This window comes from Dictyostelium discoideum (assembly GCF_000004695.1).
Source record: "Dictyostelium discoideum AX4 chromosome 5 chromosome, whole genome shotgun sequence".
NCBI lineage: Eukaryota > Evosea > Eumycetozoa > Dictyosteliales > Dictyosteliaceae > Dictyostelium > Dictyostelium discoideum.
Genome location: NC_007091.3, coordinates 2,768,447 through 2,792,666, shown reverse-complemented (window position 1 = coordinate 2,792,666; position 24,220 = coordinate 2,768,447). Strand labels below are relative to the sequence as shown.

The following is a 24,220-nucleotide window of genomic DNA, read 5'->3' as shown; positions in this document are numbered from 1 at the left end:
CACATACATTATTGACACAATTATTTTTGGAGCATAAATCAGAGGCATCACAACCACAATTACATTCAGAGGCACTCAAATGTTGGACTTTACATTCACCAGCATCACAATAGGCAACATCACATGGGGTACTTGGATTTTGTGGACATTTTGGCTTGGCTTCACAACCATTCTTACCACATGAATAAACCATACATGGATTATTACCAAGTTCATTGGCACAGGTGCTGTTTGACTTTTGAACACAATCGCCACCATCGCAAACACCAGTATCACAAACACCAGTACATTTACTCTTATAGATACAACCTGATTTTGGATCACAAGTTTGGGCTAATAAACATTTACTATCTTGATTAGAACAGGTTATTGGTGTAGTTTTACAGTTACCAGTTGAAGCATCACAATTGTTATTATTACAAAGATCTGGGTCTGGACATGAAACATCAGTATGGCTACAATATGGTGCAATATCAGCATCAGTAATTTTACTACCAGCTTTATTTATAACAGTTTTTGGTGGTGGACATGCATCGATTGTACATTTCTTGCCATCATTACAAGTAGTATCTTTATTACAACAAGTTGAGCCATCACCTGAGCAAACACCACAATAATCATACCACTATAAATAAATAAATAAATAAAATATTATGATTTAGTAAATTTTAATTTTATTAATAAAAATAAATTAATAAATAAATACTTACTGGACAAAATACTTGTAAATTTGTTTCAATTCTAATTGTTGAAGCGGTTGTATGTCTTTCACAATAAAAGAAATCAAAATCATAAGTTGAACCTTTAGTTAAACCAAGTTTAGTTACATCAACTGAACCAGTTTCTCTACTATGTAAACCACCTAAATCGACAACCAATTTGTTATTAATGAATACCCAAACATCATCATCACCAATAAAGTAAAAATCTTCAATACCTTGATAGGTGAATTTAGTATTCAATTTTAAACAAAAATGGAAATTATGATATCCTGAACCATTATTATAAGTTCTATATTTTGAATCAACATCAAATCCTTGGTAATCAACTTTTTTAAAAAAAAAAAAAAAAAAAAAAATTAATAAATTAGTAATCTTTTTTTTAAAAAAAAAAAAAAAAAAAAAAAAAAAAAAAAAAAAAAAAAAAATTTAAAACTTACTTGGGAAAAAATATTGATCATTGTAAACATAAACTTGTTTTTTGGAATCGTAATTCAAGACAAGGTTAATTGGAATTGGGACATTTGCACCAGAATTTTTGGTTAATGGTTTTGATGATGTTTGATAAAAGTATTGGAACAAGCTTGGTGTAATCATTCTACCATCTTCATTTGTATCATCCTCTGGATCTAAAGAAACAAGAGTTGGTACTTTGCTACTTCCAAGAGTTTTTAAGACTAAATTTTTTTTAATGGATCCTCCCTTTGGTTCGAAATTGTTATTATAATCTTAAAATAAAAAAAAATTAAAAATTAAAAAAAAAATATTAATATTTATTATTTTATTTTTATTTTATTTTATTTTATTTTATTTTTTTTTTTTTGATTATTTATTTATTTATTTATTTTTTTTTTTTTTTTTTTTTTTTTTTTTTTTTTTTTTTTTTTTTATTTTATTTTATTTTATCCAACCACTTTTTTTTTTTTTTTTATAGTTTGATTACTTACCTGGATGTTGATCAAAAATTGTTCCTTGAATTGTTAAAGTTGATGGTTGTGAATATACAAATGTGACCAAACACAATATTAAAAATATTGTTGGTTTTAAATAGTTCATTTTTAATTTTTTTATTTTTTTTTTATATTTTTATTTTATTTTTATTTAAAAAGAAAAAAAAGGATATGGTACAAGATTAAAAAAAAAAAAAAAAAAATTATAAAATAAAATAAAATTTATGTTGTTTTGTTGGATGGAGAGTTTTTTAAAAATAAAAAAAAAAAAAAAAAAGTATAAAAAAAAAAAAAAAAAAGTAGGTTAAAGTGTCTTAAAAAAAAAATAAAATAAAAAATAAAATAAAAAATAAAAAAAAAAAAAATAAAATAAAAACCGGATCTTTTTAATGCAAATAAACTCGTTTTTTGGGTTTTCAAAAGGAATTTCTCATAAAGTGGCAATAGAAAAAAAAAGAAAAAAATCTTTAGGTGGTGAATTTAAATTTTATTTTTATTTTTTTTAAATTTTTTGTTGTTGTTTGCTAGCTAAATTTTTTTAAAAAATAAATTATTGGGCTAAAGTGCGTGTTGCTTATTTTTTTTGCTGGGATTTAAAAAAAAAATGGAAAAAAAAATAAAAATCAAATTGGTTCTTATAAGAATCTTGGTTAGATCATAAAAATAAAAATATCAAAATACGTGCCCAATCAATTTAATTATTGTAAAAACATTTTTATTTTTTATTTCACTTTTTTTTTTTTTTATTTTTTTTTTGATACTGGTCTGTATTTTTAATTCGAAATTTTTAAAAAAAAAAAAAAAAAAAAATAATAATAGAAAAAAAAAAAAAAAAAAAAAACGTTAAAAATAGATTGTAAAAATATCTTTAATAATTGTGTGGGGGGGTTTGAGTTTAATTAATATAATTTAAAGCCATTGCTATTTTGTTAGTGTTTTATTGGAAAAAAAAATAAATAAAATAAATAAATAAATAAATAAATTAATAAAAATAAAAAAATAAAAAGGTTGTGTATTCCATGTGCAAAATGAAAAAAAAAAAAAAAAATAAAAAATAAATAATTTACAATAATAAATTAAAGTATGGTATATTTTGAATTAATAGTATGTTTAAAAATAAAATTTTAAAAATAAATTATTTAGGTCGAATATTGGCTATATTGAGATATAAAATTATTATTTTTATTTTTTATTTTTTTATTTTTTTTTTTTTAATTGTTTTATTTATTTAATTAAGCATTTTGGGATTATTGTTTTTATTATATTATTATTTATTTCTTATTATTATTTATTATTATTATTATTATTTATTATTATTTATTTATTTATTTTTTTTTTTTTTTTTTTTTTTTTTTTTTTTTTTACATAATCAAACAATTTGATTTACCAGCTGAAGAAGGTTTTTGATAAATACCATCAGCAGGTAAAGTGACAGTTGTTGTTTCTTCACTTGGTGAGACTAATTTAACAATGGTACCTTCGACAGGACTTGTCCATAATTCAGTTCTAGCCCAATAGAATTCATTTTCAGTTGGAGTACCTTGAGGTCTTGGACGACCAGTCCAAACGGTGACAGATTTGATACCTTTGAATGGTTGAATACCATCTGGGAAAGAGAAACCAGATTTAGAACCATCTGGTTTGACAACAATTAATCTCCATTTACTAATTGATAGACCATTATCCATATCGCCATGAACTGATAGTTTAATAAACTCTTGATTTGAATCAACTAAAGAGAAGGATACAGTATCTGGATTAAATAATTCAGATTGTTCTGGACCAGTTGGAAGTTTACTAGAGTCAATATTATCCAAATGTGAAGTTGATGATGAAGAACCAGTGGCAGAAGTGGTGGTAGTAGTAGAGGTAGAGGATTGTTCTTCAATGGTCATACCATTTTGATCTTGATTAGCAGCAGCATTGAATTCATGTTGAAGTTTTGATCTCTTTCTCTTACGATCATCAACGGTCTTTTCAAAACCTTTAACCAATTCTTTGAGGGAGTTAATCTCTGGATCAAGTGGAATTTCTGGATCGATTTGATTGGTAATAGAGTAAAGTTCAGATTTAAGTCTATTGGTTTCAGTTTGTAAAGTATTACATTTGTTATCTTTGGTATTGATTTCAATTTGAAGTAAAGCAATTTGACCATCTTTGGATTTCAAATCAGCCATTTGTTTTCTCATCTTCTTCTTTGATTCTTCAATTTCAACACCAAGTTCACCAATTGAATTATCCTTTTGTGAAAGTAAAACATTCATCTCTTTAATTCTATCTTCATATTCATTATTTTTAATATTTATATCTTCAATTTGACCATTTAATGTTTCCATTTGTGATTTAATTCTTTCTTTTTCCTCTGTTAAAATTTTAATTAAAAAAAAAAAAAAAAAAAAAAAAAAAAATTATATATTAATAATTAATAATTAATAATTAATTTTTTTATATTTTATCAAAACATACCATTAAATGAATCAACAGCTTGTTGAAGGTGAATAGTTCTAGCATGATGTTCTTCCATCATTTGAGCAGCTTTAAGTTCCCATTCTCTATTAATACTATCTCTCATATCTTCAATTTGTCTTTCATGAGCTTGAATTAAATTATTTAATTCATTTTCTTTTTTATTCATTGCATTTGATGATTTTTCCTATTTAAATAATTAAATAATAATATATAAAAAAAAAAAACATTTTATTAATAAAACTATTATTATTATATATTTTTTTTTTTTTTTTTAATAATTACTTTTTCTTTTAATTCAAATTTATATTTTTTAATTTCTTCATCTTTTGATACAATTAATTGATTATATTCTTCTTCTTTACCTTTAAATCTATTGTATTCATTTTCCAAAAGTTTTCTAGATTTTTCTTCACCTTCACGAATACGATATTGTAAATCATCCTTTAAACGATTGATTTCAGATTTTAAGCCATCGATTTCATATTCCTTAGAGACGATTTCAGATTTAAGTTGTGATTGTGCTAATGAATTCTCTTGATTGAGTTTATTGATTGATTCTTGGAATTTCAATAAAATCTCATCCTTTTCTTTTTTCCAAACACTTTCTTTGCTCTTTAATTCATTCTCTAAAATGTTACGATTGGAGGTGAGATCAGAGTTTTGATTTTGTTCTTCAATCAATTGTTTCTCTACTTGGTCGGAACGTTGTTTGAGTTGTTTGATTGTGGCGGTATGTTTTTGGTCGAGTTCTTCATATTCTTGATTCTTCTTTTCTAATTCAGTCTCTGCGCTCTCTAATTTCTTTAATGCACTTTTCAATCTATTATGAATTAAACTCAATTCATCCTTTTCTCTAAGACGTTGAGCTGCTCTATTTGGTGATAATGGTGTACCTATTTGTGAAAGAGATGGTATATATTTTGAAATTGGTGTTGTTGGTATTGATTGGATTGTTGGTGATGACGATGATGATAATGTACCATTACTTTGTTGAGATGATGTTGATGTAGTAGTTATATTATTATTATTGGTTGTGGATGTGGATGTGGTGGTAGTTGTAATTTCAACTTCTGATTCAGTTTCCATAACAACTTCTTGTGATGGTTGGGATGCCTTCTTTTTGGTGGTGGTTTTAGTTTTCTTTGGTTTTTCTGTAGTTGCTGTTTTACTTGTTGAAATGGCAATCTCCTCTTGACTTGATTCGATTGGAGATGCACGTTTACTTTTCTTTTTTGACATATCCATTTTTATTTATATTTATGCTTTTATTATTGGTACGTGGGAGGGTATTTGTGCTGTAGGTGGGATTTTGTTTGTGTGCGTGCGTTATTATTTAATAATAATGTTATTTTTGTTTTGTATAATTTTAGTACAATTTTATGAAGTTTAAAAAAAAAGATTTTTTTTTTTTTTTTTTATATTTTAGGAAAAAAAAAATAAAAATAAAATATATGACAAAACAAAATTATAATTAAATTATATTTATATCTTTAATTATTTATTCGTTGGGAAAAAAAAAAAAAAAAAAAAAAAAAAAAAAAAAAAATTTTTAAAAAAAAAATTTGAATTTTTTTAAAAAAAAAAAAAAAAAAACTGTTGTGAAATTTTTATTGTATGAAGTTGTCGAGGTGAACTTATATGGTGAATTTGTTACTTTTTTTTTTTTTTTTTTTTTATTTTTTTTTTTTTTTTAATTTTTTTTTTCTATTTTTTTTTTATTTTTATTTTTATCTTTTTTTTATTTATTTTCTATTTTAAATTTAGATATCAATTATAATTACCAGATTTCGGCTTTTTTTTTATAAAAAAAAAAAAAAAAAATTTATTTGAAAAAAGCGCGGGTTGGCTTGTTCAATTTTTTTTTTTTTTTCTTTTTTTTTCCAATTTTCAAAAAAAAAAATTATTTCCCATTTCATTTTTTTTTTTTAATTTTAAATTTAATTAAATTTTAAAAAATTATATTTAATTTTAAATTTAATTAAATATAACAAAGGGTTTTATTTTATTTCTTTTTTTAGAAAAAAAAATGAATAAAAAAGTTGGATCAACAGATAAAAATAAAAGTTTACAAAAAACTTCACACCCTATTGAGAGTAGTAATAAGAAAAGTAGTAGAGATGATAGTGACGATGAAGTTAGAGATTCCATTAATTCCAATTCACAAACTACACCATATAAACCACCCCCACCATCATATAAAAAGTTATTCCTTCAACAATATAATCAAAAATCACCAGCTTCACCAATTAATTTAAACATTAACAAGGAATCACAATCAATACAAGAACGAGAACCACAACAACAACAACCACAAGTAATATCATCATCATCATCATCATCATCAACAACAACAACACCAAAACCACAAAAGCAACAAACAACAACATCAAGTTCAAGCTCAAAAAAAAAAAAAGAACACCGATCAGCATCAAAGTCACATCATCACCATCATCATCAACAACAACAACAACAACAACAACAACAACAACAAGAAGAACACCGATCATCATCAAAGTCACATCGTCACCACCATCATCGTCATCAACAACAAGAGGAGCAACAAGATAATAATGAACAACAAATAGAGGAACAATTTAATGAAATACCTACATTGGAAGAGGTTATAAATTCTATTTTAATATTTAGTTGCTTATCTTGTAAAACACCAATTGGTGATTCAACATTAATCGTTAATAAATCTCACGAGTGTGATATGTATATGACATTAACAAACACCTTTGTAATGAAAAAACTTGGAGGATCTGTAATTTTAGGTGATCAAAAACCATCAACTTATAGAGGTGAAACTGATTGGTAATTATATAAATACTTATTTAATAAGATAATTGATTATCTTTCATATTAACTCTTTCTTTCTTTTTTTTTTTCTTTATAAAAGTATTTATTCCCTATTTTATTGTAGTTATTGTAATTCGCCATTAGGAAGGAAATATAACAAAACATCACAAAAATTCAAAATCTTAAATAATCATTTCGTTGTTGATATTGGTTCAATAACATAGTAAGTATTTTATAAGATTTTTTTTTTTTTTTTTTTTTACAAAGGTTAACTAATGTTTTTTCTTTTTCTTTTTTTAGTTATAGTGTTGGTGGAAACAATAATATTATTGTTGAGGATAAAAATGAAATTGTACCATTAAGCTTTGGAAATGATAAACTTACAAAAATGCATGAAACAATGATGAAGATGAATGAAAAAATTAATTTCTTGGAAGATCAACTTCTTTCCGTTTTTAATTCAATAAAGAAAGCTTTACCAGAATATATTAATGAAAACGATGATAATAGTAATAATAATAATAATAAAAATAATAATATAGCCGCAAATATGGATAATAAAATAATTAGTCCTAATAGTAATATCATAAATCAGCAACAACAACAACAACAACAACAACAACAACAACAACAACAACAACAAAATAAATTTAATGTAAAAAGAGCAATACCTAGTCAACAAGGTGATGATAATGATAGGGATGATAATGAGGACGATAATGATATAATTAGTCAAAGCCCTTTTAAAAAATCAAAGATGGTTTGTAATGACGATATTAGTAGTGATGATATTAATGGTAGAAATAGTGAAAATAACAATGGTAATAATAATTATAACGGAGATATTAATGAAATAACTGATTCAACAACAACAACTATTACTGCGACCACTTCAACAATCATCACAGAAAAAGATTTCCAAATAAAACCCACAAATACTGAAATGGATATTGATAATGATAACTCTAATATTTGCAATAATGTTTAAATACAATAATAATATCAAAATCAAACAAAAAAAAAAAAAAAAAAAAAGAATAATAATAATAATAATAATAATAAAAAAACAAATAAACTTGTAAATAGTGTTCAAAATTATCTATACTTTTAAAAAAAAAAAAAAAAAAAAAAAATTAAAAATAGATAATATCTAATAAAATAATAATTTATCCATTGTTTTTTAGTTTTTTATCAATTATCTTCTTTTTTAAAAAATAGATAATATGGGATAATTATTAATTTAAACCATTTTAAATTATTTGTAATTGTGAATCATTAATATATACACATGTACTTTTTTTTATTTTTTTTTGAGTATTTATTTTTTGTTTGTATTAAAATGAGCTTTTAAAAAAAAAAAAAAAAAAAAAATTAAAATATGATTTCAAAATGATTTTGTAATTACAAAAATTTGACCGGACTTTTTCAAAAAGTTTTTTTTTTTTGGGATCTGTTTTTTTTTGATTTTTTTTTGACTTTTTTGGGTCTGTTCTTTTTTGATTTTTTTTTTTTTTTTTTTTTTTTTTTTTTTTTTTTTTTTTTTTTTTTTTTTTTTTTTTTTTTTTTTTTTTTTTCCTGGCCACCCATTTTATTTTTTGTTTTTTTTTTTATAAAAATTAAAAAAACTTATAATAAAACTGTAACTTCTCAACTATTAATATTAAAAAAAAAAAAAAGTAAAAAGAAAAAAATCTAAAACTATATATATACTAGGTTTACTCTCGATGAATTAAAAAAATGTTTCCTTCTTTCATCAGTTTTACAATTTTTCTATCGAATGGAAAATTTTAAAATAAATATAGGAAAACTAAAATCAACTGGACTAGAAATAGATTTTCCAAAAGAAGAAAGCATTACCAATTTTTTAGCATTAGCTTTGCAAAGATTTATAGAAGCAAAGGTACAAAAAGTGTGCAAGCACTTCGAAGCAATCAATGGTTGTGATTTTATTATTTATTATAAAGGAAAAAAACTTGGTTTGCAGGCAAAAACTATTGGATGCCAAACATACAATACTATTTTAAAAAAATTAAAAAAAACCTATCTCAAAGTGAAATTGTTGCTAGTGATCCATTAAAAGGATATATTTTTTTATTATGTACGTGCCAATGGTGAATTTTCTTTACTATTATTAGTAAAAGGTTTAAATAGGTACAATGAAGAATTCTTTAATTGAAATTAGCCTGGTGGCCAATTCATTTGTCTACCACCAAGGATATGAATATGTAACCATCTAACAGATTGTTGACCTAAAACACCTTCATTAATGACCAATCTGTAAGAATCAGCACCTTTAAGAGAAGCGATATGATGAATTTTTGACATGATATGACCCATAGATTCTTTGTATTTTTCAAGGTCAACATTGGCGACATCACTAAGACCACCAACGGCAAGTTTTGGAATAACTAAAAGATGTACTGGTGCTTGTGGGTTAATATCTTCGATTGCAATACAATATTCATCATCGTAAAATTTTTTTGATGGGATTGCACCAGAAATAATTTTTGCAAATATTGTATCCCTTGGGTCAATTCTTATCTTTTATATTTAATAATAAGAAAAGGAATATGGTATTAATAAATATAAATTTATTAAAAATGTAGATTTATATACTTACATTCCCTACACTTTCTGACATTTTATTATTATTATTATTATTATTATTATTATTTACTGTATAATCTCTTTTAATATTAAAAATGAAATTATTATTATTTATAGTTGGAAATAATATTGGTTTATTAAATGAAGTTGCAAGGATTATTTTATTTTTTGTGTTAAATAATCTTGAACCAATTCTACAACAGTTTATAATTAAAAAAAAATATTTAAAAAATAAATGAAAAAAAATAAAAAAAAAAGGTTTAAAAAAAAAAGGTTTAAAAAAAAAAAAGATTTAAAAAAAAAAAAAAATTGAAAAATTAAATTTGTAATTTGCCAAATTAAAATTAATTTTAATTTTTTTTTATTTATTAATTTTAATTTTTTTTTTTATTTATTAACCCGAAGAGTGAGGAATTTTTTCAATTTACAAATTAATTTTTTAAAATTAAAAAAAGTGGTTTTTTTTTTTTTTACCATATAAAAACACCCAAGATCCTGACCCATTTTAATATTTCCTCACTCTGCTTCATAAATTTTTTTTTTTATTTTGAGATTTAATTTTATTTTTTTAATTTAACAAATTACAAATTTGTGATTTCACCTCATTTCTCTCATAATTTTTGAAAAAAAGTGATACTATCAATGAGTGAATATACAGAATCAGAGTTAAAACAACAGTTAGAAAAAACAAAAATAGAAAAGAATGACACAGAAGAAAATATAATAAATCATGACAAAGAAATAAAAAATTTGATTAAATTAGGAGCAAGAATAGAATTATTACATGAGGTCTTGGACGACCGGTTATCCAAACGGTGACAGATTTGATACCTTTGAATGGTTGAATACCATCTGGGAAAGAGAAACCAGATTTGGAACCATATCACCATGAACTGATAGTTTAATAAACTCTTGATTTGAATCAAATAAAGAGAAGGATATAGTATCTGGATTAAATAATTCAGATTGTTCTGGACCAGTTGGAAGTTTACTAGAGTCAATATTATCCAAATGTGAAGTTGATGATGATGAACCAGTGGCACAAGTGGTGGTAGTAGTAGAGGTAGAGGATTGTTCTTCAATGGTCATACCATTTTGATCTTGATTAGCAGCAGCATTGAATTCATGTTGAAGTTTTGATCTCTTTCAATAATATATTGGTTTCAGTTTGTAAAGTATTACATTTGTTATCTTTGGTATTGATTTCAATTTGAAGTAAAGCAATTTGACCATCTTTGGATTTCGCATCGTCATCAACATCAAGAGGCACAACAAGATAGTAATGAACAACAAATAGAAGAGCATCAGTTTAATGAAATACCTACATTGGAAGAAGTTATAAATTCTATTTTAATATTTAGTTGCTTATCTTGTAAAACACCAATTGGTGATTCAACATTAATCGTTAATAAATCTCACGAGTGTGATATGTATATGACATTAACAAACACCTTTGTAATGAAAAAACTTGGAGGATCTGTAATGTTATTGTAATTCGCCATTAGGAAGGAAATTCAACAAAACATCACAAAAATTCAAAATCTTAAATCATTTCGTTATTGATATTGGTTCAATAACATAGTAAGTATTTTATAAGATTTTTTTTTTTTTTTTTTTATAAAAGGTTAACTAATGTTTTTTTTATTTCTTTTTTTATTTTTAGTTATGGTGTTGGTGGAAATAATAATATTATTGTTGAGGATAAAAATGAAATTGTACCATTAAGCTTTGGAAATGATAAACTTACAAAAATGCATGAAACAATGATGAAGATGAATGAAAAAATTAATTTCTTGGAAGATCAACTTCTTTCCGTTTTTAATTCAATAAAGAAAGCTTTACTAGAATATATCAATGAAAACGATAATATTAATAATAATAATAATAATAATAGTAATAATAATAATAATAAAAATAATATAGCTGCAAATATGGATAATAAAATAATTAGTCCTAATATCATAAATCATCAACAACAACAACAACAACAAAAACAAAAACAACAACAACAACAACAAAATAAATTTAATGTAAAAAGAGCAATACCTAGTCAACAAGGTGATGATAATGATAGGGATGATAATGAGGACGACGATGATATAATTAGTCAAAGTCTTTTTAAAAAATCAAAGATGGTTTGTAATGATGATATTAGTAGTGATGATATTAATTGCAGAAATAGCGAAAATAACAATGGTAATAATAATTATAACGGAAATATTAATGAAACAACTATTACTGCAACCACTTCAACAATCACCACAGAAAAAGATCTCCAAATAAAACCCATAAATACTGAAATGGACATTGATAATGATAACTCTAATATTTGCAATAATTTTTAAATACAATAATAAAATAATAATAATAATAATAATAATAATAATAATAATAATAATAATAATAATAATAATAATAATAATAATAATAATAATAATAATAATAATAATAATAATAATAATAATAATAATAATAATAATTATAATTATAATAATAATTTATCCATTGTTTTTTTGGTTTTTTATCAATTCCAAAAGATAATAAGAGATTATTAATCATTTTAAATTTGTAGTTGTGACTTATTAATATATATTTTTATTAAATTATTTTTATTATTTATTTGTATTAAAATGCGCTTAAAAAAAAAAAAAAGTTGGAATTGTTGGGGTATTGTAAAAAAAATGCATTTGATTTTTTTTGACTTTTTTTTTGGGGACGACGTAAAAAATATTTTGATTTTTTTTTTCTGATCACTCTTTCTGTTTTTTTTTTTTTATAAAAATTAAAAAACAAATAATAAAAAAATGGAAAAAAAAAATAAAGAAGAAAATAGGTAACTTGTCAAATTAATATATAAAAAAAAAAAAAAAAAAAAAAAAAAAAAAACTAATATTATATATCGACTAGGTTTTCTTACGAAGATTTAAATATTGTTTCAAAAATGATTATATTTTAGAATTTTTTGAACAAATGGACCAATTTAAAGAAAATATAAAAAAGCAAACAAAAAGCAAATGAAGTAAGTTTTCCAAATGAAGAAAGTATTACCGATTTTTAGCACTTGCTTTGTCAAGAGTTGATGGTGTGGTGGTAGAAAAAATAGGCAAGGCCTACGAAAAAATACATGGTTGTGATTTTGTAATTAAGTATAATGAAAAAACCCTTGCTTTGCAGGCAAAAAATACGGGATCCCATATGTACTATGATGTTATAGGAAAAATGATAAATAATCCATCTCAAATGAAAACCGTTAAAGATGATCTATCTAAAGGATATATTTTTTATTATACACGTTCCAATAGTAAGTTTTCTTTATTGCTACTAGTAAGAGATGAAGTTGGTTCCAATATAGGTTTCTACAATAAATTAAAGCATTTTGCAGAAGATGATTTTAATTATAAATCAAAAGAAAAAGATGATGGGATTTGGATTGAAATCATTTCAAATGGAGAATCCTTAAAAATATCTAAAATATCACTTAAAAAATAAAAGGTAAATTTTGAATTGCAAAAGTCATTTAATTAGTGTGATTTATTAAAATAAAATTATGTTTATTAATGGTTTTAATTTGTGTTCATTTCAGTTGGCAATACTTTATATTCCTTTTTTTTTTTTATTTTTTTTTTTTTATTTTTTTCTTTGAAAATTGAAATTAGCCTGGTGGCCAATTCATTTGTCTACCACCAAGGATATGAATATGTAACCATCTAACAGATTGTTGACCTAAAACACCATCATTAATGACCAATCTGTAAGAATCAGCACCTTTAAGAGAAGCGATATGATGAATTTTTGACATGATATGACCCATGGCTTCTTTGTATTTTTCAAGATCAACATTGGCAACATCACTAACACCACCAACGGCAAGTTTTGGGATAACTAAAATATGTACTGGTGCTTGTGGGTTAATATCATTGATTGCAATACAATATTCATCCTCGTAAACTTTTGGTACTTGGATTTGACCTGAAACAAATTTTGCAAATAGTGTGTCCTTTGGGTCAATTCTATTCTTTTATAATTAATAATAAGAAATGGAATATGATATTAATATCATAAAATATCTATATTAAAAATGTAGATTTATATACTTACATTTTCTTCAGTGGCGCCTGCTTTTGCACCACTTTCTGACATTTTATTATTTACTGTATAATCTCTTTTAATATTAAAAATAAATTTATTATTATAACTATTATTATTTATAGTTGGAATTAATATTGATTTATTAAAAGAAGTTCCAAGGATTATTTTATTTTTTGTGTTAAATAACCTTGAACCAATTCTACAACAGTTTATCATTGAAAAAAAAAAAAAAAAATAAATGAAAAAAAAAAAAAATAAAAAAAAAATAAAATAAATAAAAAAAAAATTGAAAAATTAAATTTGAAGTCAAACAAGTTAAATTAAAATAAAAAATAAAAAAAATAAAAAAAATAAAAAAAAAATAAAAATTTATTTAAATTAAATTCCAAAACTATGAAAATACACACTAGGGATGGTATTATTTTTATTGGTAATTTAAAAAAATAGTAAATTCCACTTGAAGTTTTTTTAATTTATTTCTTTTTTTTTAAAATATATTAATTTATTTATAATTTTATCACACGATATAGTAATACCAAAAGGATAGTTTAAAAACTGGATTTGAAACTGATCTTGAATGATGAACTAAACAAAATAAGAAAAAATTAATTAAAAAAAAATAAATAATTTAATTAAAAATAAATAATATTTTGAAATTCTATTTTTATCAAATTAAATTTTTTATTTTATTTATTTTTTATTTAATATTTTTTTATTTTATTTTATTTTATATTTTTTTTTATTTTTAATTCAAATTTTTTTTTAAAATTCACTTTCCTTATTTTCTTTCATACGCTATTGAACAGTTAGAAAAACAAATGCAAACGTTAATGTACTCGAGTAAGTAATCCCAAAGAAAGTTTTAATAGTGATACAATTAATACAAGATGCAGCACTTATTGGTGAACAAGTATATTTAGTAGCAGTATGTCAATATTATTTAGAACATTACCTGTTAAAAGAGATAAATGATGGTAAAGAAGACAAAGATAAAATCAGTTGGGATGATTTCAGGTGTAATTATATAGAAGCAATAAAGATTGCTAAGGTGTTGAATTAGACAAGGTATTAGAATTATGTAGAGATAGAAACACATTATATGTCGTTATATTACAGATGAAGAATTTAATTTAAATTAAAAAAATAAATAAATAAAAATAAGGGGACTTGTCCAATTGATTTTTTTATTTTATTTTTTTAGATTAAATAAACACAACAAAAAAAAAAAAAAAAAAAAAAAACATAAATGGATGATCATCCAAGAACAAAGTATGAATCATCAAATCGAATTTTTACGTTAGCATAATAGATATGTCAATCTTTAACTACATCATCTGACCCAAAAATAGTAAAAAAATAATAAAAAAAAAAAATAAAATAAAATAAAAATAAAAATAATATTTTTTATTTTCCATTTTAATCAAATCTAAAAATAAACTCTTTTTTTTTTTTTTTTTTTTTTTCTCGATCAATCCAAAAAAATAAAATTTGGAAATAATTAAAATTAATAAAAATAAAAATAAAAATAAAAATAAAAATAAAAATAAAAAAAAATAAAAATTAAAAAATAAAAAACTTTTTTTTTTTCAAAAAAACGAAAAAAAATTTATAAAAAAAAAAACGAATCTTTTTTTTTTTTTTATTTTTTATTATTTTTTTTTTTTGTGTCGTCGTAATTCATCTTTATATTTATATAAATATTTAGATAATTATTTAGATAATTAATATTTTTTTTATATTTATTTTTTTAAAAAATTACAAAAACACAAAAATACAACCAAATATTAAATTAAAATGGGTGGTATTAAAAAATTCAAAAAAGGAGAAAAGGGTGAAAATTTAAAGTTTATCACTAGAAATGAAGCAGTTAAGAAATTACAAATCTCTTTAAAAATTTTTAGGTAAATTATTTATTATTTTATTATTTTATTAATTAATATGTTTATTGGTTTTTTTATTAATTTATTAATTTATTTTTATTATTATTAAAAAACTATAGAAAATTATGTATTCTTAAAGGTATTCACCCAAGAGATCCAAAAAAGAAATTTAAAGGAAAACATAAGACATATTATTATTCAAAAGATATTAAGTATTTACAAAATGAAAAAGTTTTGGAGATTATTAGAGCAAGAAAAGTATTTAAAGATAGAGAAAAGAAATTAATTAATAAGAAACAATTTGGAGCATTAAAGAATTTGAAGGAGAATAGACCAATGATTACATTGGATCATATTATTAAAGAGCGTTATCCAACCTTCCAAGATGCATTAAAGGATTTAGATGATTGTTTATCATTGATTCATTTATTCGCCAACATGGATGCATCAGCAAAAGTTCGTGAAAATCAAATTTTAGCATGTGAAAGATTAGCACGTGAATTCCAATATTACATCATTCAAAGTAAATCATTAAGAAAAGTGTTTGTCTCTGTCAAGGGTGTCTATTACCAAGCCGATGTTATGGGTGAAACCATCACTTGGATTACACCACTCAACTATCTCTCAAAGAAAGAGAAAGAAGTAGATTATGGTGTAATGATTAGCTTTTTAGAATTTTATCAAGCCCTTATGAAATTTGTAAACTATCGTCTTTTCACTTCAATCGGTTTAACTTATCCACCAACAATTGATGATGCAAAATTAAGAAAATGTGATTCATTAATTAATATTTTCGAATCAAAACCACAACAACAAACTAAAACCAACAACACAACTAAGAAATCTAAATCTACTACTGCTGCCGCTGCTGCCACCACACCAGTTGATCCAAAATTAAAGAAATTAGAGGAGAAAATCTCAAAAATCAATTCAAAAGAAGAAAAAGAAATTAAAGAACAAATCGTTGAAGAGGATACAAATATGTTACAAGTTAATTCAAGTGGTATTTCAAAGGATTTCGAAGATTTGGTTGGTAATGAATCTGATAATATTCCAAAGATTATGGATGTTACAACATTGTTTAAAGGTTTCCATTTCTATATTTCTCGTGAAGTACCACGTCATATGTTAGAGTTTGTAATTCTTTCATTTGGTGGTAGAGTTTCTTTCCCAGGTAGTGGTGATAAAGTTAAAGAGGTTAATCAATCAATCACTCATCAAATCGTCGATAGATCAAATTCCGTAAAAGTTCACAACACTAGAGAATACATTCAACCACAATGGGTTTTCGATTCAGTCAATAGTAAACTCCTCCTTCCATACTCTGAATATACCATTGGTGTTATCCCACCTGCTCATCTTTCACCATTTGTAGAGTATGAAGAAGACTCTTACATTCCAGCTCGTAAACAAGCTCTCGATGCTTTAATCAATTCAAAAGAATTTGCTGATGCCAAAATCAATACCAACGCTGAACAAGATGATGATAATGATAATGATAATGATAATCGTAAACAAGTTGACTCTGATGGTGAATCTGATGATGAAGATGATGAAGATCTTGAACATCTTGAAACTCGTTACACTGAAGAACTTAGAAAAGAACAAAGTAAAAAGAGAAAATCTTCAGAAGTTGATGATGATGATGAAGAAGAGGAAGATGGTGAAGAAGATGGCGAAGAAGAAGAAGAAGAAGAAGATGGTGAAGAAGAATCAGAATCAGAATCAGAATCAGAACAAGTTGCTAAACCAGTTCTCACAAAGAAACAAAGAGATGAATTAAATAAACAAAAACAAGCTGAAGAAGATACTAAATTAGCTGAGTTAATGATTAGAAAGAAAGATAAATGGATTTATAATAAAGTTAAAGAAACTAATCAACAAAGAGCTACTGCTAATCAAACACTTTTAGAAAAGAGAAATAAAGTTGAATCTGGTAAAGATGTAAATGGTAATGTTAAAGTTGCACCACAACCAAAGAAACCAGCTCCATTAGTTAAAAAATCACAACAAAAACAACAACAAGCTTCAAAAAAACAAAAAAAATAAATCCAAAAAAACCCTCAAATTTAAACAAATAAAAAAAAAAAAAAAAAAAAAAAAAAAAAAAAAAAATAAATAAATAAAATTTAAAAAAAAAAAAAAAGTAATAATAATAATATAATAATAGTAATAATTTATTTAAATTTTATTTTATATTATTTTAAAATTATAATGATAATAAAAAATCAAACCATAAACTTATTATAATAATTTTTAAAGGATTATATAATAAACGACCAATTAACCCAACCCATTGATTCTTTAAAAATAATTTTTTAAATTTCTTTGGATATGAAATTAAATCTTCATCTTTTCTACTAATTATTTGTTGTTGTTCATTATTATTAATATTATTATTATTGTTATTATTATTAAAAGGTGGTGATTTAAAAAATAAATTTAATAATAAATTTGAAAATTGAAAAGCTTCTAATTGAGTTTGAAATACAACCAATGGTTGAGTGATTGCAACAGCAATTAAACTTGAAATTAATAATGGTATTATAGTTGATCTATAATAAAAATAATTGATTAGATATATGAATAAATTTGAATTGGTATCATTAATTCCTGATAAATTACTACCACTATTTAAAACATTTGTATAAATTGAACATTGAAAATAATTTAAATAATTAAATAAACATAAAAATACAAAATTATAAAATATTTCATTTACAACTGATAATAATGAGTCACCAAATAATGAATATAAACCATTAATATATTTAATTAATACTATTTCTTCATTATTATTATTATTATTATTATTATTATTATTATTATTATTATTATTATTATTATTATTATTATTATTATTATTATTATTATTATTATTATTATTATTATTATTATTATTATTATTATTAATTTCTTGATGTTGATGTTGATGTTGTTGTTGATGTTGATGTTGTTGAGATGGTTGTTTTAAACCTTCTTTAATTACTTTTTCAGTAAAATTTAAATTTTGATTGAATTTAAAATTATTTAATAATTCATTATTATCATTATTTTTATTATTACTACCTCTTCTTTTATTTGATAATAATGGTGAATAAAATAAAATTGAAGATCTATTTAAACAAAATAATGGATTTATGAAAATATTATATTTTTTATTTTTGTGAATTGTTTGTAACTTTTCATCTAATCTAAATTGTAATTTAATTTTATAATATTGTGTAATATATTGAATCATACCCATAGCACTGCCAATAATTATTGAAATTAATAAAATTGTAAAAATTGAATAATAATTCTCTTTTTGATTTTTTAATAAATTTAAAATATAATTTTCATTTGTTGCTGTTACTGTTACTGTCGCTGTTAAATTATTATTAATATTAATAATATTATTATTAATGTTATAATATTCAATTGGTTTTGATTTCCATAATAAAATTGGTGAAAATATTAAATAGTATAATGATTGATTTAAAATTGATGAAATTATATCTATAGTGACACCTTTAATTAATACTATCCAACCAAATTCGTCAATAAAACATTCTTGAATATCTGAATTCTTATTTGCCTTAAATATATTCTCTTGTGATAATAAATGATAATAATAGGTGTAGAATCTTTTGATAATCGAATATATTTGTAATCTAACTCTCCACATATCAAGTGTAAATATTACAAATGATGATATCACTGTTGATAATAATAGTGAAATTATAATGGTCATGATAATCTTTGTGTTATAATTGAACAGTGAAAAAAAAAAAAATTAAAAAAAAAAAAAAAAAAATGAAAATTTTTATGTGGCACTTGGATTTGTAATATGCTATTGTTTTTTTTTTTTTTTTTATGCCAAAATTATAAAAAATTATGGTTTAGGAAATTATAAAAATACTTAAAAAAATAATTACATTTTTTTCAATATTATAAAATAAATATTATTTATGGAATTTTAAAGAATTAATTTTTTTTTTTTTTTTTTTTTTTTTTTTTTTAATATTTGAATAAGGATTATATATTACCCTAAAAAAATACAACTGCTTTTGAATGAAAATAAATCAATAATAAATATAATCTGCATTTGTTTAGTTTTTTAAAATTTTGGTTTAAAGTTTCACACTGTTGCCCAAATTCTCAAAAAGGAAATATCGATAAAAATTTAAACTATTGGATATGCCAAAAGGTTGAAATGTTTTTTAATTTATTTTAAATTTTTTTGAAACGACCGTTGCATACCTAATGCGGGTATTGATTAAGTTAACTTAAAAAATAAAGAAAATCCTCTTTCTGATTTCAAAGTACCTGATGAACCTAAAATAATAATGATTCTATAATTGGTTGAAACAAAGTTTATTTTTTTAAGAGGAAAAACTTAATTTTTTCCTTTTTTTTTTTTTTTTTCGTATGGAAAAATTTAATTTTTTTTGATTATTTTTTTTTTTTTTTTGGCACCAAAATTGGTTTGAAAAAAAAAAAAAAAAAAATTTAATTAAATTTTAAAAGATAAAATAAAAAAGGAAATAAAATATAAAAGTTACAACGATAATGTTTAGGTATAAAAAAAAAAATCAATTACTTGAATTATTAATTAAGCAAAAGTCGCAAATTGGGATAATAAAAAAAAAAATCCAAAAAAAATAGTTTTTGAAAAAAAAAAAAAAAATTAAAAATATCTTTTTTTTTTTTAGGTTTGATGTTTTTTTTTGGAATGTGATTTTTTTTTTCCCAATTTTTAAAAAATAATCCCAGAAAATGAGGGAAAAATAGGAATAAAAATTAATTTTTTTTTTTTTTTTTTCCTTTTTTTTTTCTCTTTATTTTTTTTTTTTTTTTTTTTTCCTTGCTATTTATTTTTCTTACAATTTTTTTTTTAATTTTCTCTTTTTTTTTTTTTAAATTCAAATAAATATATTTAAATAAGTTAATAAAAACAAATAAAAAAAATAAAATGAAATTTTTAGCAATTCTTTTAATTTTAATTTCTATTTTGGGTCTTTCAAGTGCTATCACAGTCCAACATATCAATGCAAGAATCTTTTGCGGTAGAAGTTGCTCCAATCCTGAATATACAGATATTTCCATCAATGTTAATCAATGTACAGTTTTATCAAAAGAAGCAACTTGTAACTATGCCCTCCCATACATTACCGTCAGTCCAAACATCAATTCTTTAAATTCTTCATATATCGTATCTGCCTCAATTGGTTGTGGTATGGCTACTCTTACATCTAAAACAGCTTACATCGGAATATGTAATCCTTACACAATAAGTGGTGTTGAATTTTCAGTTTATGCTGATCCTCCAATTGACGGAGCTAGCTCATCAAACTCTTTAAAGCCAATGGTTTTGTTCTCTGCCTTTGTCTTCTTTATTATTTCCTTGATTCTATAAAAATAAAGTACTTTATTTTTTTTTATTAATAATTAAAAAAAAAAGTTTTTTGCATTATTCCAATTATTATGTGAATTTGTTTACACTTTTTTTGTAATAATGTGAATGATTATAGTTTAAATTTTTTAATCTAAAAATTGGTTTTTTTGAAAAAAAATTAAGTTTATATTTTGTATTTTTTTTAGATTAAGATTAGAAATTCAATTCATTTTTTTATTATCTTATATTTGCATATTTTTTTTTTGAATTGGATAACTCAATTATTAGTTGCTTCTCCTTGAGATGCTAGATCTCATTTTATTTTTAGTTTTTTTTTTTTTTTTTTTTTTTACAGGGTCTCTAAAAGAGGGGTTAGTTTACTTTTTTTTTTTTTTTTTTTTTTTTTTGTTTCGAATTCTGAATTGTATTATTACTTTTGATTAAAACATCTTTTTTGTCCAAACTTTTTTCTAAATCTTTTTTTATTTTCACCAGAAAAAAAAAACCTAGTAAAATGTTAAAATATAATTAATTAAATTAAATTTTAATAAAAGTTTGTAATGCTATTTTATAAATTAATAAAAATTATTAAAAAATAAGATTAATAATAACAAAAAAATAAAAAAAATAATATTTATAAAATTTATAAAAAAATGAAACTTATTATAAAAAAAAAAATAGCATTTTTTATTAAAATTTAATTAATACTAAAAAATAAGAAAATATATTAGAATTTTTAAATTTTTTTAATTCGGGGTTATTTTTTTTTTAAAAATAATTAAAATAATTATTAGAAAATAGGATATAAAAAAATAAGATTATTTAGAAAAAATGAAACCTTTATTATTTTTTAATAAAATATATTAAAAAATAAGATAAATAATAATAATAAAAAAATAATAAAATATATTAAAAATTGAAACATAAGATAATTTTTAACATATTTTATTATTATATTAAATACTAAAAAAATGAGATAATATATAAGAAGGTTATAAATTTTTTTAATTAAGGTTTTAAAAATAAGATGTTTAAAAAATAATAAAAGAAATTATAAATTGGAAAATTTTATAATATTCAACATATTTTATTAAAATATAAGTAATCCCTAAAAAATAAGATAAAAAATAATAAATTTTATAAAAAAAAAAATATATATATATTAAATGAAACTTTTTATTATTTTAAAAAATATAGGAATTAAATTAATAAAAATAAGATATAAGAATAAATCAAAACTAACTTTATTTTTTTTCATTTTTTTCAGTTTTTATAATTTTCGAGTTTTCGTTATTTTGGACCTAAAAGTTTCGAACGAAAACTCTAAAATATTAAAAACTAAATAAATTAATTATTATTTTAATTATTATTGTTTAATTGTTAATCATTATTATTCTAAGAGTATGCCCATACATAATAGATATCATAGTTAATATTTGCTTGTTAAAAAAAAAAAAAAAAAAGAAAATTACCATTATTATTTTTTTTCTTTCGTAAAGTATCATCATTACTCAAATTATTTAATTGTATCACTATCTATCCTTTGATATAATTATTTAATCAGTACCTGCTCGTTTTAATGGTTGGCTGATCGTCATAAATTTTAATGAGGGGATGAAATTATGAATATGAATTCATAATTCGCAAACAAATAAAATTATGTCATTTAAAATAATTGTTAAACAAGATATAGTTTTAAAATTTAATAATCATAAAAAAAAAAAAAAAAATAGCAATAGATGTTAGGTTAATACTTGTTGACAATGTGTGTAAACAATATTTAAACTAAATCATACATCAAAAGAGTTATAATAAAACCACGATAGTATGATGTGCAAACCATCACCATAGATTAATAGAATTCATGGATATAAAGGTTTATTACAATACTAAGTGGCGGTGTCGGTTATCACTGCAGAGCGCAAATAGATGTCTATGTTTGCGTATCACTAGTAGAAATAATAGTAATGCGAAAGTCTCCTTAAGTAGTCGTATTAAGATATTCAATGTTGAATCTTATTATAATGATTTTAAAGTTGCAAACATAATGAACTGGTATCCATCGTGGTGTTCATTAGAAGTAGTAATAATAGTAATAGTAGAAGTAGTATAAAGTTTGGTTTACTAATATGTATAAACAATGTTGATTATATATATATAGTTGTAATGGTTGAAGTGATAAATCTCACGCTAAACGATAGTCCGTCCAGAAGTAATAGTAGTAGTAGTGGTAGTAGTAGAAGAGGAAAGTAAAGTTTGGTTTACTGATATGTATAAACAATGTCGATTATATATATAGTTGTAATGGTTAAAGTGAAAATCTCACGCTTATGATAGTCCATCCTGAAATAGTAAAAGATAGTTAAGAAGTGATAGTAATAGTGAATTGAAGTTCCAGTCATTAGATTCAGTGTTGCGAATCCATGCAAGAAATTTAGGTAATAGAGTTGTTCAAGTCGTAGTGACAGTTTTGTTATTTAACAATTTCAAGAAATTTTCAAGGTCTGCATCTTTGGAAATCAAAAAAAAATCAAATCAAATCAAATCAAATCAAATCAAATCAAATCAAATCAAATCAAATCAAATCAAATCAAATTAAAAAAAAAAAAAAAAAAAATCAATCAAAATTTAATATAAGCCAATTGATATAATAATTAATCATCCACAATTAATATTCTCATTTCATTTTTCCCGATCTTGTCAAGAAGGGGGATATGTAATGAATTACATTGTTTAATATTAATAAGTTTTTAATAATCATAATATTAATAATAGTAATAATAATAATGATTAACAATTAAACAATAATAATTAAAATAATAATTAATTTATTTAGTTTTTATATATTTTAGAGTTTTCGTTCGAAACTTCTAGGTCGAAAATAACGAAAACTCGAAAATTATAAAAACTGAAAAAAATGAAAAAAAATAAAGTTAGTTTTGATTCACGCTTTACAGCATTCATATAATATTAATTGTGTGTTCCTTTATTTATTATGATCAATATTGGCATTACATTAAACTGGGAGTTGAACCCTCGATCAACGATATTAATTTAAAAATTTCGCCCAAAGGGGGGCTCGAACCCCCGACCACAAGGTTAAAAGCCTTGCGCTCTACCGACTGAGCTATCTGGGCATTTTTAAAATTGTAAATTATAATACACATATAGATATGCAAAAATTAGTGGTAAATAGATTGACTTGCACACCTAGGACAAACTCCACAACGACAACCAAATCCAAGCCAAAACATTATACAATGATATAATTCTTAAAAATGGTATGAATCAGCGACCTTGGATTATATAAATAAAGTTAAAAATTATAAA

The 24,220-nt window shown here is 22.4% G+C and overlaps 13 protein-coding genes and 1 non-coding gene across 14 annotated transcripts in view; 8 read left to right on the top strand and 6 right to left on the bottom strand.

Annotated features, from left to right (window-relative positions):
- Nucleotides 1-1,775, bottom strand: part of psiH (PA14 domain-containing protein) — a gene marked incomplete at both ends in the record, with an annotated part of 2,563 nt that extends 788 nt beyond the window's left edge. Inside the window, 4 exons of the mRNA XM_631158.1 lie at nt 1-625; nt 711-1,048; nt 1,160-1,447; nt 1,667-1,775. The exon at nt 1-625 is cut by the window's left edge and continues 788 nt beyond it. Coding sequence (XP_636250.1) covers nt 1-625; nt 711-1,048; nt 1,160-1,447; nt 1,667-1,775 — 1,360 coding nt within the window. The remainder of the gene's footprint in view (nt 626-710; nt 1,049-1,159; nt 1,448-1,666) is intronic.
- A 498-nt stretch (nt 1,776-2,273) lies between these two features.
- DDB_G0289431 (hypothetical protein) lies at nt 2,274-2,833 on the top strand (the record flags this gene model as incomplete). Its single annotated transcript, XM_631157.1, has 4 exons — nt 2,274-2,318; nt 2,489-2,556; nt 2,752-2,773; nt 2,813-2,833. 4 exons carry the CDS (start codon nt 2,274-2,276, stop codon nt 2,831-2,833), a joined length of 156 nt encoding a protein of 51 aa, XP_636249.1.
- A 197-nt stretch (nt 2,834-3,030) lies between these two features.
- On the bottom strand, nt 3,031-5,383 carry DDB_G0289429 (hypothetical protein; the record flags this gene model as incomplete). The annotated part of the gene is made up of 3 exons (XM_631156.1): nt 3,031-4,031; nt 4,136-4,322; nt 4,421-5,383. 3 exons carry the CDS (start codon nt 5,381-5,383, stop codon nt 3,031-3,033), a joined length of 2,151 nt encoding a protein of 716 aa, XP_636248.1.
- Nucleotides 5,384-6,164: 781 nt separating this feature from the next.
- DDB_G0289421 (hypothetical protein) lies at nt 6,165-7,925 on the top strand (the record flags this gene model as incomplete). Its single annotated transcript, XM_631155.1, has 3 exons — nt 6,165-6,952; nt 7,038-7,160; nt 7,238-7,925. The coding sequence occupies 3 exons, from the start codon at nt 6,165-6,167 to the stop codon at nt 7,923-7,925; spliced, it is 1,599 nt and encodes a 532-aa protein (XP_636247.1).
- Nucleotides 7,926-9,115: 1,190 nt separating this feature from the next.
- Nucleotides 9,116-9,578, bottom strand: pkiA (histidine triad family protein; the record flags this gene model as incomplete). The annotated part of the gene is made up of 2 exons (XM_631154.1): nt 9,116-9,478; nt 9,558-9,578. 2 exons carry the CDS (start codon nt 9,576-9,578, stop codon nt 9,116-9,118), a joined length of 384 nt encoding a protein of 127 aa, XP_636246.1.
- A 1,717-nt stretch (nt 9,579-11,295) lies between these two features.
- Nucleotides 11,296-11,889, top strand: DDB_G0289419 (hypothetical protein; the record flags this gene model as incomplete). Its single annotated transcript, XM_631153.1, has 1 exon — nt 11,296-11,889. One exon carries the CDS (start codon nt 11,296-11,298, stop codon nt 11,887-11,889), a length of 594 nt encoding a protein of 197 aa, XP_636245.1.
- Nucleotides 11,890-12,763: 874 nt separating this feature from the next.
- DDB_G0289427 (hypothetical protein) lies at nt 12,764-13,033 on the top strand (the record flags this gene model as incomplete). Its single annotated transcript, XM_631152.1, has 1 exon — nt 12,764-13,033. The coding sequence occupies one exon, from the start codon at nt 12,764-12,766 to the stop codon at nt 13,031-13,033; it is 270 nt and encodes an 89-aa protein (XP_636244.1).
- A 163-nt stretch (nt 13,034-13,196) lies between these two features.
- Nucleotides 13,197-13,684, bottom strand: DDB_G0289439 (histidine triad family protein; the record flags this gene model as incomplete). Its single annotated transcript, XM_631151.1, has 2 exons — nt 13,197-13,559; nt 13,643-13,684. The coding sequence occupies 2 exons, from the start codon at nt 13,682-13,684 to the stop codon at nt 13,197-13,199; spliced, it is 405 nt and encodes a 134-aa protein (XP_636243.1).
- A 767-nt stretch (nt 13,685-14,451) lies between these two features.
- On the top strand, nt 14,452-14,693 carry DDB_G0289417 (hypothetical protein; the record flags this gene model as incomplete). The annotated part of the gene is made up of 2 exons (XM_631150.1): nt 14,452-14,473; nt 14,503-14,693. The coding sequence occupies 2 exons, from the start codon at nt 14,452-14,454 to the stop codon at nt 14,691-14,693; spliced, it is 213 nt and encodes a 70-aa protein (XP_636242.1).
- A 734-nt stretch (nt 14,694-15,427) lies between these two features.
- On the top strand, nt 15,428-17,562 carry DDB_G0289415 (hypothetical protein; the record flags this gene model as incomplete). Its single annotated transcript, XM_631149.1, has 2 exons — nt 15,428-15,534; nt 15,633-17,562. 2 exons carry the CDS (start codon nt 15,428-15,430, stop codon nt 17,560-17,562), a joined length of 2,037 nt encoding a protein of 678 aa, XP_636241.1.
- Nucleotides 17,563-17,722: 160 nt separating this feature from the next.
- On the bottom strand, nt 17,723-19,246 carry DDB_G0289413 (hypothetical protein; the record flags this gene model as incomplete). The annotated part of the gene is made up of 1 exon (XM_631148.1): nt 17,723-19,246. One exon carries the CDS (start codon nt 19,244-19,246, stop codon nt 17,723-17,725), a length of 1,524 nt encoding a protein of 507 aa, XP_636240.1.
- A 1,221-nt stretch (nt 19,247-20,467) lies between these two features.
- Nucleotides 20,468-20,911, top strand: DDB_G0289411 (hypothetical protein; the record flags this gene model as incomplete). Its single annotated transcript, XM_631147.1, has 1 exon — nt 20,468-20,911. The coding sequence occupies one exon, from the start codon at nt 20,468-20,470 to the stop codon at nt 20,909-20,911; it is 444 nt and encodes a 147-aa protein (XP_636239.1).
- Nucleotides 20,912-22,754: 1,843 nt separating this feature from the next.
- On the top strand, nt 22,755-23,489 carry DDB_G0289425 (hypothetical protein; the record flags this gene model as incomplete). The annotated part of the gene is made up of 3 exons (XM_631146.1): nt 22,755-22,959; nt 23,052-23,139; nt 23,267-23,489. 3 exons carry the CDS (start codon nt 22,755-22,757, stop codon nt 23,487-23,489), a joined length of 516 nt encoding a protein of 171 aa, XP_636238.1.
- A 465-nt stretch (nt 23,490-23,954) lies between these two features.
- On the bottom strand, nt 23,955-24,027 carry tRNA-Lys-UUU-18. Its single transcript has one exon. It is a non-coding gene; the product is annotated as a tRNA-Lys (tRNA).
- Nucleotides 24,028-24,220: the final 193 nt, after the last annotated feature.